An 18,357-nucleotide genomic window follows, 5' to 3' on the forward strand; every position below is an offset into this window, starting at 1 on the left:
GTTTGTGTATGTCATTTTATTAAGGTCTGCATGTTGTTAATCACTTGATTAGAGAATGGGAGAAAAAGACATTAAAAAAAATCTTATTAAAAAAATTCTTATGATTCATTTCTTCAGGTAAAAGGTATTTTGTTCCGTCAGGGTTAAAGAATTCCATGTGCTTATGTATGCTACTGTGAAACTGAAGTAATCTCAGAATTTATTAAAAGAAAATTGTTTGGAATTAATTCACAGTTAATTTAATAAATTACAATATTTTTGCAATATGTTCAAATGCCACTTGAAAAAAAAAAAAAAGTGTGTTTAAATATCCTTCCCTTTCCTTTTGACAATAGCCATGATGTTGTAAAAGTTGTGTAAAGAAGACACATCTGTGACCTATATAAGAAAGAATCAAAGTACAGAGGAAATTCACACTAAGGACAGAGAGGCTTACTGGGACTAATGGGAGAAGAAGGAAAGTTAAATGTATGTACAAAATAAAAAGTAAGCATGATTGGATTCCAGGTATATTAAAGGGATTTAACATTTATACAGACCCTGCACTCGTTCCTTATTGATGATCAATCAAACCCCAGCCTCTGCTCCAGGGAACATTCAGGGATTTCTGGACAATGAACTGCTCTGAATAACAGTACGTGAGGGGTGCACTTCAAAGAACTATATGGCTTTGGTGTATGTGATGTTCCAGAGGAATCTGGTGTATTTGACAGAGATTTGTTTACCAGAGTCTGAGTATTAACATTTAGATTGCCTTGCTTTACTCATCTTAAGCTCTTGTGTTTATAGTCACTGCACTTCCTGAGAAAAAGGCGGTGTTTTGTCCTCATATTGCAGTGTGTCTACTTGAGAAACAGTCACTTGAAGACACAGCAAATTTGTATAAACCAGCCAAAATGACATATTAATGAATGTGACTTACCTCAGTTGTCAGGGTCCAGCTCACGTTCAAGTAGTTGCAGTCTCTGAGAAACCTTGAAGGGGACCAGATGTAAATACCGAGTATCAAGACACAATGAAGATAAATGCTTCTGGTTGATTGAAGGAAGCTTTCTCCCCTCCCTCCCCCCAGGCTTTAGAAAACTTGATTTTTAGTTTCTGAAAACTAGGGAGGGCTCTTGAAAATCTAAAATATGTTGCTGTAAATTTCAACTTTTCAGATCCAGCCTTTACCTTCAAAAAACCTTCCACACTGGCAGTATCAGTGATGGCCATCTCGACACCTACACTTTAATACTGGCAAGTGAGAAGCTGAGTAATGTACACAAGATAGCACATCTAATTGGTCAGGTGGCATCCTGACAAAGGCTTTGACCTTTAGCAATTTTGCCTGAGTCAGTTTTCTGTAGCAAACTCAGCATCTGAGTCAGCTTTCTAACCTCCTGGCTACTTTGGTAGGGCAGAGGGCTGAGGGGCTTTAGTGCTGTTCTTTCCTGCGTAACATTCATGACCTTGAATTATGTTGTAACACAAAGTACAAAACTCAGTTGGTGGGGCTTAATTTCACCTTGAAGAGTTAACTCCCTGCAAGAGAAAAATATGGACTGCAGCTGTAATTCGGTTTTAAGCAACTGAATATTTGATAATGTGATGGTCTGTGGAACTGGAAAGTTTCTTCCCATGGCCAGAAGGAGACTGAAAACATTGGGGTTTGTAGCTTAAGCCATCGCCAGCAGTATTTGAGGCGACAGGGGTAATCTGAACTGACTGGAAGGCAGTGGGTACCCACAGCTCGGGGTGAGCACTGAATTCTGCTGTTCTGAGGCCAAAAACAAGACATAAATGGCAACAAACAAAGGGATGCAACTGTAATCAAGCTTCCTACTGTCCAAGAAGCAGTTTTAAAACCAAAATCAGTGCTCAAAACTCAGCTGCAAAGCAGTCCTTCCTTCATTTTTCAAGCCATCAAATGCCTGCAGACAGACAGACTGGCATCCCACCTGTGGGAGCTGCACTGCTCTGCAGGAAGTCATGCTACCCTGTAAGGCCAGGGAAGGAGTAAGGTCAAGATCGTCCTGTGAGTCACTCATTGATTAGGGAAAAAAGCCTTGGCCACATTTCCTGCCATGGGCATTCTACAATCCCAAGGAACACTGCCTGCCTTAGTATAGTTTGGCTTTCTGAATATCTGACCAGAGCTGCAGTCCTAGCCTTGCCCTCAGGCTCAGATCCTCCTCCAGTTTCTGACTCAAATCCCTAACGCAGACTCTTGGTTTCATCCTTCCTTAAATATTCCTGTCCTGCCTTTCCACAGGACATTTGTGAGTTACCCTCACTGAGATCTGATCCTTTTCCAGTGAAAAGCTTTCATCCTGTCCTCCACACTGATGTAGCAGCCAGCTCTTAACACAACACTCGACAGCATTTCCTTCAAATACTTTTCACTTACAGAGAAAATCCTCCTATCCCACCAGAATAAGCTGATTTCTAAGGAAAAATATATTACAGCTACTATTTGTTCTGTGACTGTGTTAGAAGCCTCACTGAGCAAAGTTTTGTGCCAGAAAGAAACCCCATCCTGAGAAACAGCCTCATCCCGAGAGTTAATACAGAAACAGGAAAGCTTGGTCAAAGCAGAGAGAGAGCACACACTGATATAAGAGAGACTGACATGAATGCCAGCAGCCCTTCTGCAACCATCTTCTGATTCAGCACTAATAATTGCTCCCTGCTGCCAGAACACCCTACCATTACCAATACTAAACTGAAGTGTTTTCTATGAACCTTATCTAGACCTGCAGGAACTGAAAGCCATTATTTCCCATGAGAGTTATAAATTCCATGCAATGAAAATAGCTACATTTATCACACTCTTATCTCCCTGTGTATAGGGACACTGAGTTCATTTGTGGGGTGGGTAAATGAGTAATCAGTTTAAGCCAAATGAGGCTTTCTGGGTGCCTGAAGAATAGCTTATCTACTTGGCAGACACCAAATCCTCTTCCAGTAAATACACTGCAGCCAGCTGTGCCATGCATGACTAGTAGGCATTCCCCAATACCAGTCAAAGTCCACCTCCATTTCCTCCTGCACTTCAGTGGACAGACGTCACTGTTTCACTTTATCACACAATAATTGAAACAAAATACAAAAGTAAATGTGTAATAGTGCTCTGAGGTGCTTTTCCTTTGGGATTTGGCCATGTGAAGGAAGAGAGTGGTCTAATGGTGTGGTGTGTGAAAGCTTGCCAGAGAGTGAGGAAGATGTGCAGTGATTAGCAAGATGCTACATTCAGTTCTCCAGCATTCAGATGACTTCAAGCATTCAAAAATGCAAAATGCTCCAAGCAACAGCATTTTGTGAGACTACAGTCATCTCCTTCTCCACCTTCAAAAAAACCATGAGACGAGATGGCTGGATTTTGAGGTACAAGGTTTAGCAACGGAGCAGGAAGGAAATGAGCTGTTTGCCTGAATGTGATTTAAGTAACAGTGTTTGCTCTGTTACAGGCCAGTCAATGAAGGGTGTCTTTGTCGAACTGGGAATCCGAAACGTGGCTCCCACAGAAAGCATAGCAGCAGACTCCCGTGTGTGTGTGCGGGCAATCACAGGAAGTGGCTCATTTGAATCCTTTAGGGATATTATTGTAGAGGAAATATTTGTACCCAGTAATGGCAAGAGTCCATCTCAGACAGCCACACACGTTCACCTCCAGCTCTGAACCAGAAACTAGAAAAATTCAGTAAAATGGAGTCCTCAGATTGTTATGCATAGGTGAAATGTGCACTATCCAAACAGACAGGAGAGCTTTAACGATAGAATATGAGATTTGATAAACCTGCAATGAAAAGTTCCTCCATTCCATCAAACCCTAACAGCACACAGCAGAACAGGTGGTTTAGGGGAGCAAGAAGATACTTGGACTTGGCATGCTGATTATTGCAGAGAGAGAGTACAAGAGCATTCTTATCACCAACTGTTGTTTAGTAAATATCACTCTTTCCAATGCACCCCTTATCTTCTGCTTTAATTGAATGCTTAGCCATGGTTAATGGGATTCACATCCGCTAGATGCACAAAGCTCCTCATGAGCTCACTAGTTTGTTTAAGGAAAACCTTTGGTTTCTGCTTAAATCCCCCAAATCCCCACAGAAGGATAAGAAGGTGGAAATAAACCAAATTCAACAGTTTAGTCCAGAGGCTAATTTACTTAGGGGATTTCCTACAGACATGAGCTGAAAGTGGTGAAGGCAGAACAATCCCTCATCCATCCCAGTGGGAGCACACACTGCTGCGGCACTTCTCAATCCCCCAGAGGAGTGCCAGGTAGCAGGGTAATTCAAAACAGCCATCAACAACTTCAGTGTTCAGGGTGGGAAAGGCTGCCAGCACAGCCACCCCTCACAAAGCTCCTTTGCCTCACTATGCACTGCTGAGAGCACTGGCTCTGCAGCCCCAGCGGGGTGCTGCCGTGCACCGTTATTGAGGTCACTGTGGACTTCCTCACTGCTAGTATCATGCTGTGCTGGTAGGGATCTAACTTAAGCAGCTGCAATACCCCTGTTTCTCTTGACCTAAACTCAGGGAAGCTCTGGTCTGGGAGAGGGAGTCACTTACAGTGGGGACAGGGAGAGGACAGGGTGTCACTAATGGGATGGGCAGACTTGACCTAGAAGGCTGAGAAATGCTGACAATGATGTGATCAGGGAAACAAAACAACCCACATCCCCCGCAATAGTTATGGGGCTCCCAGGATGTTTTATAGCATCAGTTTCTTACATGCCCAGGGTTTCCCACTGACAGAAACTGCAGGACTCCTCCTCAAGGTCTTCCACAGTGGCCAGCCAGGATAGGGCCACCAGCACTCAGGTATTCCAATGTTATGACACCAAACTCATCTCTGGGCAAGTGCAGGAAAAAACATCCCCAGTGAAGAGGATGTGACTCAAAGCAGCCATTGTACCCTGCATCCTTAGCCCCCCTATGGGCCTGCTGAAATGCTCCTAGATTTGCAGGGACCAAGGCTGCTCACAGGGCATAGCTGAGTGTAAGGGCTGGCATCAGCGTGGAGCTCAATGATGCTGCTTCCAGCTGGCCCATGGACAAGACTCATCCTCAGGCAAGTACAGGGGAGCTTGCTCTTCCTTCACCCAGAGCAAAAACTGAGCAGCAGCTGCCTGCAACAGCACAACCACTCTGCTCTCCCCCATCTCCAGTTTAACATCCAAATGAGCTGGATCTGCCCTCAGCAGGGAGAGCTAGGCACACAGCAGGCTGCTGCACACCTATGTTGCAACACCCAGCAGAAATCCACTGCAGTATCCGGGTGGGAAACCAAGGAACGTTTCACACTTGTCCTTCAAGTTTTGGAAAGGAGATTGTGTAACCCCCTTGATGCGAGAGCCCAGCCCAGCCTGCAGTCCAGGAGGGCACAGACAGCTCAAAATAACAACTTAGCTCTTTCTAGAAGAGCAGAAAATTACTGTTGTTTTGATTTGTTGTATGAATGGACTGCAGTATAGCCTGTGGCATATACCCATTCTCTCAGAGGGGTTATGTGAAGATGGATGGGTCCCTTCACTAACTGTCCTCTGTGTTGTCTATTTCAGCTTCAGCCGATCAATGGTCAAGGCAGACTGAGGAAGCCCAATGAGTCATTTGCTTCTTTGTTATCCAGGAAATTTTTTTCGTCTCTGAATTGGAGTCCTTCTGACTCTTATTGCAAGATAACCAAATGGGACCAGCAGAAAAATTAGGGAACATGATGTAACAGTCCTTTAGGATATGATCTAAAAGCCTCTTCTTGCCACAAAATTCAAAGCAGCCAAACCACAGGACAAAAACAGCTCAGAGCCCATTGTCTACTTTTCTTACACTTACAAGATGCTGATGATCTTTACTCTGTGGAAAAACAACTCCAAATAGTCACCCCTCAAACATGCTTTTGTCCTCCATTTTCCCCATTTCTGTATTAATTTCCCCAAGTATGTCCTAAACAACATCTACTTATGTACCATATTTTATATGGAAGCAATTAGTTTTATAAATTAATCATAATGCACATCTAAATCTACGTTGAACTTGCATCCAAACCATCATCACATTGTCATGGTTATATGATTTATTACGATTTAACCACCACCAGTCTGTTTAGGAGGAAAACAACCCTCACAGAGGACCCAGCCATTCCATAAGTTACCATACTCTCAGTTCCACTTCTGTAACTGAAACAGAGCTGCACAACATAACTGAATGTCAGATATGAGGTTCTTACATTGCAATAGACAAAATATTGCTGCCTCTGACTCGACCTTTATTGGAGCAAACGTGTATCCTCTAAGATATAGGCAGGGTAAACGTGGTGCTTCTCAAAAATAACAAAGGTGTAAGGATTTTTTCCCAGTTATTTACACAGCTGTACAAAAGCCTGTTTGAAATCCCAGGTCTGGATGGAGATGAAGGTAGACTTGGTCTGCCTGAGCAAAGTCTCCAACATGAACTTGAGCCACAGCCACACTGTGGTGATCTGTGCTGGATGGACAGTGTTGATGAGAATAACTGACATCTCTGGCAAAGTAGCTTCCTAAGGACCAGAAAAAAACATGTGGAAGAAAATGCATAAACTGAAGTAACAAGTATCTGCTATCTGTGCTTTGGCAGCCAACCCCTCAACAAGCACCTTCTTCTCTTTCCTACCCCAGATAGCTACAAACACATTCTTGCCAGGTATTTCCACACAAGTTTAATTTAATGCATCAACAGATGGGACTGATCTGGCAGCTTTCACCACTGCATTTTGTTGCTTTACCAGTTACAAAAGGTCTGAGGAGGTAGGATCAGGCCCACGCAGTAGGAAGCACAGCTTGTGCCATGCTCTTCCTGCACTCTGGAAACACCTCAAGCATTTTGATGCAGGTCCAGCTCATTCACTTGTACCTTTCCAAACACTGTCCCATGAGTTCCATAAATTCTCCAGTCAAAACTGTGCTCACAGATAGCAGGCACATGAGATGGATTCATTCTGTGGAATGGAAGTCATTCATCCACCTCCTGCCCGAGGCTTCTCTTTCCCATGTGCTCTTCTGCCTACAGAAAAACATATCAGAGGTTTAGCATATGCATATACACCCATGCACAAACACTTCTTATCTTTATAGATTGGTTGCCTTCATCCAAGTCCCAGCCAGATCCAAAATAATATGGAAAATGGAACAAAAAGTATGGTGTAGCCATATGACCTGTATCTGAGTATGTGATGAAACATAACACACTGCACACAGTGGAGCATGCCTTGGTCTCCCCATTAAACCTGTGTGCCTGAATGAACCTGAGGCAGTGGTGTTTGAAGTCAGAAGAGGCAAAAGAGCTGAGCTGAGACTCTTTTCCCTTGATTCAAGCCTTCCCCTCTCTCATTTGACAGGACAAATTCTTCCACCTGAAGAGCTGGCTGGTGGTGGTTTCCTGCATGCCATGAGAAGGCAAGTATGTCAGTGCTCACAGCTACTCTCTGTTCACCAGTGCCTTTGCAAAAAAAACCTAATGGAGAAAGTGGGTATGTGGCTGGGGAAAAAGAAAACAACCTCTTCCTTTTGTGGTGTTAGATCTGTTCTCAGCAGACTATGGCCTGACACTGAATTAGGTTAGAGCTAGATGGTTGGAGTTGATGGCATGGCTGAAGGGGTGGCTACACTTCCTTATCTGGTCTTCAAAAAAGTGTCTTCTTATTTTCTGTTCATGTCAGTACCAAGAAGGTCAAGACAACCAATGTGTGTCAGGTGGTCTTCCTCAGTCATGCTTCTTCCTTCCCTGGCCTCCATCCCAACGAAAATGCCTTAGACCTTCTTCCCTGCAAAAACAGAAGAAGAAGCAAAGAACTCTGAGCTAGAGCCAAGAGGAATTACTGTGTACAAAAAATCCCACTGCACTTCAGATACTTTTAAAAGAAACTTTGCTAGTGTAACAGGAGGTATTTGAGTTCCTGCAGGGAGAAGGGAACCGAGACAGGACAACTGAGTTTCTGATATATAGCAAATAGCTGCTACTCACATCTCACACAGGGATAAAGACAATAAATCACATGCCAAACAGGGCACTTTCACACTCCTACAGCCCTGAACTCTAGTTCACAACAGAATCAACACTTTATTTTTGGTCTCAATTTTTGTAATAAAGCACTGGTCAGTAAGCAGAGCACATGTTCTACAAAGTCAGTCTATCCGCTCTCAGAGAAGAGCTGAAGTAGTCACCTGTTTACATGTATTGAAATACTTTCACTTCCTCTCTCCATCAGAGGGGTAAAAATCAGTTTTAACCAGCTACAACTATCCCCTCACCAGCCTTTAAATGAAACCTATCTACTAAGTTCTCATGCGCTGTTCAAGTTTGACACAAGGAAATGTGTTAAACTACACATTACACCTACAAAACAAAGAGCCCACTCCACCAGAGTTTTGACTAAATCTTTCTACTAAAATTGTGGAAAATACTTATGCCAACTGGAACTTTTTTTTTCCCCCTCTTCCTTTAGGAACATTAATTTTTGGTGCTTTTTTTCCCTTGGAAAACTCCAGACCCAGACTGGCATCTCTGGTTGCTACATTTGGGCCCAAGTGACCCTATCCCATGCTCTGTTTTTGAAATGATAGGGTCAGGCACCCAAAACAGGGAGCCTTAGATTCAGTTCAAGTATAGGATTAAATGTAGGTCTCCCATATCCTGGGGAAACAGTCCACCCACTCCTCTGGCTGTGGTTAATCAACCTCTCAGATTTCATGAAAAATGAAACTCTGGCCTTCACCATTTTGAATGAGAACATTGCAGCTGTGAGACACCAAACAGTAAAGAAAACATTTCCCCAAATCACGTTGTTCTACCATCAGGGAGGGTATGTACAACTTGAACTTATAATGCTTGGGTTTGTTGGCTTTTTTCCCCACCTTAAAAAAGTTCACAGAATCTGATAGCTTTAAAAATGGCTTATGTAAAGCCAGGCTTACAAAACAAGATTTGTGCGCACACCAAATCTAAACCCCAGGTTTATAAAAAGCCTTCTTTATAATAAAATCTTTTAAGTTGCTGGGTTTTCCTAATCAAAACATAAATTTCCTATAAACCCTAGGCCTAATTCCACAGGGCCCCAACCTTTTTGTCATTCCCCACTCCCATTTTTGGATCTTGTTATTTTTCCACCATAAATCAGAGAATCGGAGAGGTCCGCTCGTGGGGAATGTGCCTGAGCCCACGAGGGCTGGGATACAGGGCTGCTTGGGGAGGGAGGCGGTTTGCCTTGTGCCGAAGGGGAACCACCCACAGGCTGGGAGGGTGGGACAGGGGCCCAGCCATTATCTGACCAGCTCCACTGCCACCAGGGGAATGAAATAAAGCAGATACAAACAACGGGAAATGCTGCCAAAGCGTCACGCTCTGAGTCCTCCAGAGCCTGCGGATGCTGTAATCCTTCATTGTCTGCTGAAATCAGTTCTTTATTTCCCCCTATTTGCTGTCGTCACAGCTCACTTCTACTCACTAGAAAAAAGTTAACCCAGAGCAGTGTGTTGTTATAGCCCTCTTGGTTGCACCTTCCCGGTCCCTCCCACAGGACCTTGCCATCATCCACTGCGGGTGCATTCGTAGCCTGGGATTTTTCAAAGCCCTCTCTCACTCATACACGGTCCTTTCCTCACTGTCACTCCTGTACCAGTGTGCTCTAAACTCCTACTCTGAAAGCTTGTACATAATGCAAAGGAGTTCTTGCTCTCCATAGAGCACATTTCTTCTGCCCAGATTTCACCTAAGCAAGCTAAAGCAAAGCTGTGTAAAGATACTTGGGGTTCAGAATAGTTGTCCAGCTTAAAAACAGAAGGTGAAATCAATGTTCAGTATAAAGTGCACACTTAATCTTTCTTGTGCACTAATTCATCTCTACAGGCAAGCACTGATATTACTATAGTAATTTATCAAAGCAACTTTATTTATAATCACATTGCCTCATGTTTCAAAAACACACAAGAAATAAATCTCATTATAACAATGCTGAATGTTCTGATGGTCCCTCAAATGCGCATGGTTTGGTTTGAAATTCTAGAGTGTGACTGAGTTTTAAAGGAGAAACAGTCCTGTGAATAGGAAGCACTGAGACTCAACCTCCAGATCATCAGCTGTCATCTAGGTCAAACCAAAAGCACGATGGATAAACCAGCATTCCTGTGCACAATGCCATGGTGTGAAAGGACAGTCCTGTGTCCCCTGCAAAGCTCTCCTGCACAGACATTCTTGTCCCTCTTGTAGCTGTACATTTTGGAGTGACATCTTTGTTTGCAAGCTGAAAACTAATGAAACCAGTGCCTGGACTCAGGCATGTATTTTAGATTTGCTTGGTGCAGACTATAAATTTTCCCAAAGTAGTGAGCAGATGTGAATAGATACATACCTCTTATCCTATTCCAGGCAATGCTGAATGGTCCCAGGCTGAAGGAAACATGATATATGTGAACAGCATAGATTACCTGTTTAAAACAGGTTTCACTAGGATCGAGGGATTTCCACAAGATAGTCTCCTGGTCATGTTTCAGAGACTGCCTCAGAAAACCTTCTGTCTTTATATTCTGTATAAACTCTTCTCTCTTACTAACACATGCTACAAATAGAGAATGTCCATGTATGTTTTAGTGATGCTCTGCAGCAAGATGCATCACACATTGCTTTTAGCAATGTTACATTTTCCTTCCTTGCCTGGCTATATGCTTATAAACACACCTGCTAATATAGTGACCCAGTCCTACCCAAAGAAATTACAAACAGCACTTTGAGCAGGATCTCTGCATCACTTCTCCTTACCACCAGCAGGCTGTATTGGCCTCTTCCGGCAGTAAGCTACCAACCAAAAATGCAGTGGAACAAATAGTTCACACAATCTTCTTGAGACCCTAAGAAATTATTGAAGCCATCCTTTTCCTGATTTGAATGGCAGCACTATGCAATTCAACCCACTGGGAGAGGAGTCAGAGAAAGAAAAACTCATCAAAACCACACCACATTATCAATATGTGCCTTTTGCTCCAAGAACAGCACTCACTTTCTTCCCTTTTCTCTTACTTCCCCTGACTGCTACAGGACTCTACCCACCCGTGTTCCAACAACACTGCACAAATTTCCCCTGAGTAATGTCTCCACTCTTCCAGTCTCACCCTTCCTTCTGCTCCAGACTAGAGCATCAACAAACCAGGATCTCAGCCTTATTCCCTGAGCGCCCCGGCTCACTAGCAGGCTGTGTGGCAAACCAAAAGTATGTTTTCCCCAGTCTACATGGCTACGCATGCCTGAGTCAGACCTGCTGTTTAACATGTCACCAGCAACAACCTTGATAGAAGATTATAAACCACCACCCTAGAGATGCCATTACAGAAAAGCTTTTCTGTCTCCATCAGATTTGTTTGACCAACTCCCAGCCATGCAACCTCTCATCAGCAGAAAGTGGGAAACTGCCCTGGCAGTGTCCAGGCTGCTGGGGTTTCAGCTCGATGCACTCCCCTTGAAGCATGCCTAGCATGCCCAGTGAGAGCTTGCCAACGCTGTCAAACCCATTGCCTGGCATACCTGCACAGTCTACATCAGCAGATAAATGAGTCACCCTGAAGCAGGAGAGGTCTCAACAAACAGACATGACTTTCCACAGGCAGGAAAATAGTAAGTGTCCTATTCCATACCTTTTCTTGTCCTGTTCCCTACTGCTGCTTGTTGCCACACCATGACTTCTGCAGATTTTTATCACAGTCTGAGGACTCAGATTTCTCAGGGCCATTTTTTGAAAGAGAAGACAAATGCACCACGAATTAGAAAGGAGGTTTTTGCCACCTGGGAATGCTGCCCAGGAGAGAAGATGTCATTGCACAACACAGCGGGATTAGCCTCCCTGTGCTGCTCCTGCACCCTCCTCTGCTCCCTGCCATTTCTTCTGCAGGCATTTGCTGTCAGTAAGAATGAACGGGTGAGATGCTCCGTGCTGCATTGGCTGACTGAGGAGCTGATTACCACCATCACCCAATTCTACATTTTCTTCCGCTCACATAGATTCTGTCACCAAAGTCACTGAGACCTAGGGGGTTTCCAACCAGCACAAATTCCTCTTGTGGTGTCGAAAGAAGAGACCCTCTGACATCAGGATGATAGCACAGGGAGAACATTCATAGTGAAGTGCTACCTGTGAAAGCTTTGGGGACATCTTTTTGACTGTGCCTCACTCCAAGTGGTGAAAGTGCTTTGATACCCAGAAAACTTTTTGTTCCATTTCAAGCAGCATGAGCTCTATCAAAAAGGCCTCTCTGAGGATGCAGATTCTGCCTTACTCATGCTGTATCTTACCTGGTTTGCACAGGTGTGATAAGTTGCTTTGTATCAAGCTCCCCATCCCAGGTGCTCTCACTATTTTGCTGCTTGCTGGAGATGCTCAGGGTAATTCCTGCCGCTCCCCAGAACCTGGCAGCTCGTGCTGCCCACACCATACAGTAGTTCAGCAAACAACAATACCCCAGAGGCTGCGGAAGCCTGGAACTGGCTGTGTGCAGATGCCCCGAGAGCCTGGCAGCCTTCATGGTGAATGCCAGGTTCACCAGCCTGCACACAGTGGCATGCCCAGATTGTGTTGGGTGACTCAGACTCTGCTTTATCGCTGGGGAAGATGTAAGGATGAAAACCCCACACACTCACAAAAGCACAGCAATCAAGCAGAGCTACAAGAGGATACAACACAGAAGGAGCTATTGAGATGGTGCTTGGTCACTGTTCCAGCGGTAATGCACTGGCCTGCTTACAGCTCTCTTGCCCTGCAGAAAGCTTGAATAAACTCTCTTTTTCCAGCTGTTGAAGAAGGCCATGCTCTTTTTTCAGCCCCAAACAGGAGAATGGGGACATCCTACCAACCTCTTGCTCCCCCAGTCTAGTTTGGTAGATACCATATGGCAGTGTGCACCACCTCCTCCAGGCATAAGACATATACACTTCTTGATATTTTAACCAAGTCTGCCTTCCACAGCTTTCAGCCTCCTTCAGATATGACATATCATGAGCAACCATCACTGTACTGTTTCTTTTTAAGCTCTGCACAGAATGTATGTACACCATAGAAACTCAAATACAGTTCATAATTAGTTTAAGGTCAGGTCCCCCTGACTTCTCTTCTTCCTTGTCCCTCTCCCCCAAGGCAATGACCACAGCAGTTTGTGGGCTGTTTTTTCTGTTTGGAAAAGCCCAGGATAGGTGGGACATTCACACCCAAGCACAGCAGAATCACCAGCATGGTATGCTCACTGTGCACCTTGATAAACTGGACTCATATGGAAAGTCAAACTACAATGCATGCAACAACCACCCATGCTGTGTGTGCACAAGAGGGACATACCCATGATGAATTAGTCACTACCATCATTCCCTTCAACATACTTGCATCCTTATCTCAGCCTTTGATTTCCCAATTGTAAATACATAAGAAAAGTTCCCATATGAAAACCTTAGCCCAGCATGGGGTAAAATCAAGGACACAAAGACACTACTTTAAAATGTCTCTCTGTACAGGTCAGAGCCACCCCAGTTTGATTAGCCTGCAAAAACTGTTTCAACTTTCTCTGTTTTATGTTTCACTCCTTTCTTCTTCTCACTGTGCTAAGAAGGGCTGCTTGTACTCCATGAAGTGCTCCTTCATTGCTCTCACATCTAAGCAGAAAAGGATTTTCTATGACATTTTAGGAAAGAAGCTGCATGACCATTAGTTCCCCTGTAGGTCTGTCAAGACACAGGCATACAGAGCTTTTGCCTTTCAAATCTGTCTCTCATTTCTGTTAAACAACTCAAAATCTACTGTGAGGGTAGCAAGACACGGGAACAGGCTGCCTGGAGAAGTTACAGCTGCCCTATCCTTAGAAGTGTTCAAGGCCAGGTTGGATAGGACTTGGAGCAACCTGATCTATGGAAGGTGTCTCTGCCTGTGGCAGGGGCATTAGAACCAGAAGAGCTTCCAACCCAAACTATTCTGTGGTTCTATGAAATTCCAAAGTGCACTGGTGAGTCTGAAACCACAGCTCTACATCTGCAGAAGTTACAGGGGCAGCAGCTTGCTCTGGATGCTACAAAGGAGTGGGATCTTTGTTAGCAATGGGCTTTGGGCCACAGTGGTGTCGTACACTCAGCAGACTTAGATTTAGCACTTATACAAGTCATGGGGAAAAGCCAGGGATTTAAATCAGTCAGATCACAGACTTATCTCTGAGCTATGGCTGCTTCTCTCTGCTGTCCGTGCCAGTCCCTGCACCACAACAGAGTGGAAGGGCTCTTTCTTGTGCATCTCTTCTTGTTGCATTGGCCACCAAGGCCTGGGCACATCACCACCCTCCCCTTGTGCCATGCACCTCACTCCCCACAGCACTTCACCTTACTGTGGCTGCCATGGGCAGGGGGAAATAGGGACTCCCTGGAGGGAGAAACTGTGATTCCAGGCTCCAGAATTTTTTCCAAGTGAGTTTATAGATGGGGATGGCTCTCAGGGCCTTTGATGGGAAATGAAGGTGATTTTCAGGGATTTGTTTTCTAGCAGGAATATGTAGAAAGTGAACCCTTTTCACATACACAGAACCTTCAAATTAAAAGGAGTTTTCAACAAATGCCCCAGCCACCTGTAAAGGCAGCTTGTTTTCAGAGCTGGATTCCCTGGGAGCATTGAGGAAACTAACAAAAAAATGACAGAAATGTGCAAGCTGATAAAGCAAGCACTGCAAAAATATCTTCATCACTTTCATTCAATAAAGCTAGCAGATGGTAAGTTCAAAGCAAGGAAAAGGAGAGCCTCCTTCAAGCAACACTCACTTCAGCTGTGGGAATAGTTGCTACAAGATGTTGCTAAAAGTTTATACAGTTTTAAAAGGTGATGAAATAATTACTGAAAAGAGAATGCATCCAGGGTTATAGATATCAATTCCTGTGTAGGTGATCACCAAGCCAAAAAAAAGCTGGAGGCTGGGAGAGCATTTGGCAAAGTATGACTACATGCCTGCCTTGAGGCTGTAATTTCCTTTGAGCACCTGTCATCCAGTGATGGGGATGGGTTCTGAAACTGGAAATACCTCTTTGTAACTGTCATTCTTCAGCCTTTCCTACACTTTGGAGGAAGGACACAGCAGGAAGTGAGTGACTGGCATAGGGTACCAGGCATGAGAGAGAGATGCTTACCTGCTTCCCATATTCAGCCCAATTGTTATGCCCATTCAGCCAATGTGAGCAGCTTTCCATCTTGCCCGTGGAGCAGGCATCAGTGATGGACAGATAGTGCAGAAAGATGACCGGGGCAATAAAAACTACAGATCATTTTCTGGCAGTCCAGACAGCATTTGCAGTCAGTCTGCAGCCCTCCAGTGTGCTCTGCAGCACTCCCGGTCTTACACTCTCCTTCAACTCTTTCGGCTGTGGGTCAAAATCTGTGCTATTATGCACTTAGTGCACAGCAGCTGCGATTAACCTGCGACTTTCTGAAGAGAGGAGGGACTGACGAGGTCGTTGTGCCCATAGAGAACAGCACCCAGCAGATCCCACGGGCTGCTGACAGTTAACGCCAGACTCCTGCGATACCACACCACGATCACGCTCAGCTCTCCCACCACCCTCTCCCCATGCTCCCACATCGCTCTCCCCGGCAGCAGCCTGCAGCGCCGGCTCTTCCCGGCCTGCCGGCAGGTCCCCGGAGCTGAGCGGGCACCGCCACCTAGGGACCCGGCAGCAGAAGGCTGCGGCACCCCGCGCTGCCCCCCAGCACGTTCGCCTGCAGATGCGGCCGCAGGGTCCCCGGGGCACGGCTGGAAAGGAAAAGCGAAGACAGGGCAGGAGAAGCACTGGCTGTGGCATGGGGGGACGTCGGAGGTGAGAGAAGGGGGAGTGCTCGAACACTTTCTCCATCTGACACAGGCAGCCAAGCGCAACAGTTTTGGGTACCCTTCTTCTTGGGGTAATCTCAATTTGTTTTCCCCCTTTATTCTGTGCCATTTCCATTGTCAGTGTCAATCACAGTGAAGCTGAGCACATGGCTGAAGACCTATCTGACAGCTGAAAAACAGATTGGCACCTGGTTTGCACAGTTCAAAGTTAATTTCTTTTCTTGGAGTTATTCTGACTGAAAGATTCAGACACCCAATGTAGTATGGGTACTGCACCTCGTTTCATGGTGCAGCCATGCTTAGGGGCTCCCAAACCCACCATCAAGTCCCACCCCTTCCCGTCCCTCTGCCTAGGCTGTGGCTGTATGCTTCCTTGCACCAATGTGTCCTTGTACCTCAGTGGAGGACCCCCTTCTTCCCATCCTCCCCTTCATGCTGCTGTAGCACTGACTGCTTACAATCCACAAAGCACTTCTCACCCCTCTAGTGCCCCTCTCTACAAGCTTTCTCCCACAGACATCAAGCCAACAGATATTTCACCTTTGAAGTTGAAATATCTCAGTCTCATACTGCTGAGAACCAGCCTGAAATGCCTTGTCCAGCCATGTAGGGGTTACAGTGGCAGCACAGCGGTTTGAAGACTAGGAAAAGGAGGGGAATTGTCCATCAGAAAAATAGTTTTGGCTTAAAGGGCGTGCAGAGCAGCATTTTATTTGCTAACCAGGGATAATCACCTACAACTTGGAGTTTCCCAGTGCACCCCAGCCTTACTCACCTCCCACCAGAAGCTGTGTGATGGACTCTGCTCCCTCCTCACCACAGCATGCACAGACCATGTCTGGTGGGGTGATGTATCCCTGGTGTCCCATCCACCTCCGTGGTGCTTGCCACCTTCTCTTCAGCCCTCCAGTGCAGGGTTGGAAAACATCACCATGGGCCTTGTTTTGCTATTGTTCCCTGTCAGCATGTGGGATAGCTTTCTGGCACTCTCTTCTGCAGTGAGATTTTAGGATTTCCAAAAGGAAAGAGCACTCTCTTCACAGACAAATGCACAGTATAAAAATTGTTTTGATTAAAGCAATTTTGAAAGGCTCTGCTTTGCCTAAGAAAATAAACAGGGTTCAGACCTCGACCTCATGGGGTCCTGAGTGACAAAAGTAAAATTATGTAAAGGGTGCCAAATCCATCAAAATGCATGTGCACTATGGGAAGGCAGTGAGGCAAAACACAAGACATGCACGAAAGGCACTGCTTGCAAAGGGCAAAAGAGATGGCAGCCCCCAAGAGGCAGCCAGCACACAGACAGGAAGGGGGGAGGTGCTTACTGCTTCTCTGTATCCCTGCCACTGGTTAGTGTCAGCCAATCAGTAACAGCAGCTTTCCATCCTGACCATGGGTGAGCACCAGCATGCGACACATGAGAGGAAAGATGTGGAGGTGGAAGGAAAAACAAATCAGTGCCTGGTAGCAATGGGAATCAGTAATCTCTATTTACACCTTTTCCATCCTCTATGTCCTTCTCCACCTCCCAGTGTAACTCTTGCAGTGCCTTCCCATTGCCAGTCTGTGTAGGTCATGTATGAGGTGACACCTCCAGTCCTGCCACCCTTTACTTCAAGAGACCCACAGAGTGGAGTCATTCTTTATGGTATTGATGATGAAGGAAGGGAGAGACGGCAAATAGCACAATGTGTGTGGCTGGACATCTGAGTTATCTTGTCATCTGCATGCTCAGGTTTCTCTGGACCACATCTTGAAAGGAAATGTGAAGGCAGGCAGAAGTGGAACAGCTATTCGAGAACTGCATATCGCTACTGCAGATCCCACTGATGCCACTTGATGCAGGCACTAGAATTTTGCAGCAGTTCAAAAGAGACCAAACAAACCCACAGAAGAGAAATCCATCAAGGACCATTACATACAAGTATGTTGTCTTGGATTAGGAAGCCCCTGAGCTGCACATCTGTGTCTGTGAGGGATGTATCACTGTCTGCTGCCCTCCTCCTCTTCTCCAGAGGTCCAGTGCTTGCTGCTGCTGGAGATAGGAGACAGGCTTTGACATGTCTCTGATCAGCCACTCTCACATAGAAGGGCATATGAAAAATTGGCAACATGGGCATGCAATGCTGCCTTCTCTATGTTATTCCCACAGAATGAGGTCATTTTGTCTAGTGCTGCTCCCACTTGAACTGGCAGCATGAGCAGTGCAGACATGTGTCCTCTTGTGCACATGGAAGGCTCCTCTTTTGATCCCTTCACACAACCAGTTTCAAGCTATCAAGTTCCATTCCTCAGAAATGGATGTGGGCACTTAAAATAGTATCTATACACAATTTAGTTTTTTTTTTCCTTTGAATAACATTTCATCTTTTTTTGCTCACAATAATCACCCAAGCAACACCCTTCTCGTCAAACAGCCTCACAGTTAAGCAGCCATCCTGGCAATACAGAGAAACACAGAATGTCTCTCACACAGATCTCCTCTTTCACAGCCTCAGCAAAT

At 45.3% G+C, this 18,357-nt stretch overlaps 1 protein-coding gene across 4 annotated transcripts in view; it reads right to left on the minus strand.

Annotated features, from left to right (window-relative positions):
• Positions 1-6,090: 6,090 nt before the first annotated feature.
• Positions 6,091-18,357, minus strand: part of PARP12 (poly(ADP-ribose) polymerase family member 12) — a 29,241-nt gene continuing 16,974 nt past the window's right edge. For 2 of the 4 annotated variants that reach the window (XM_031051456.2, XM_031051455.2), the window contains one exon: positions 6,091-7,786. In XM_031051456.2, coding sequence (XP_030907316.1) covers positions 7,773-7,786 — 14 coding nt within the window. In that variant the 3' untranslated portion in view covers positions 6,091-7,772. The remainder of the gene's footprint in view (positions 7,787-18,357) is intronic. The other 2 variants (XR_004080949.2, XR_004080948.2) reach the window with 2 other exon arrangements.

Source organism: Melopsittacus undulatus, chromosome 5 (assembly GCF_012275295.1).
Source record: "Melopsittacus undulatus isolate bMelUnd1 chromosome 5, bMelUnd1.mat.Z, whole genome shotgun sequence".
In the NCBI taxonomy this organism is placed as follows: domain Eukaryota; kingdom Metazoa; phylum Chordata; class Aves; order Psittaciformes; family Psittaculidae; genus Melopsittacus; species Melopsittacus undulatus.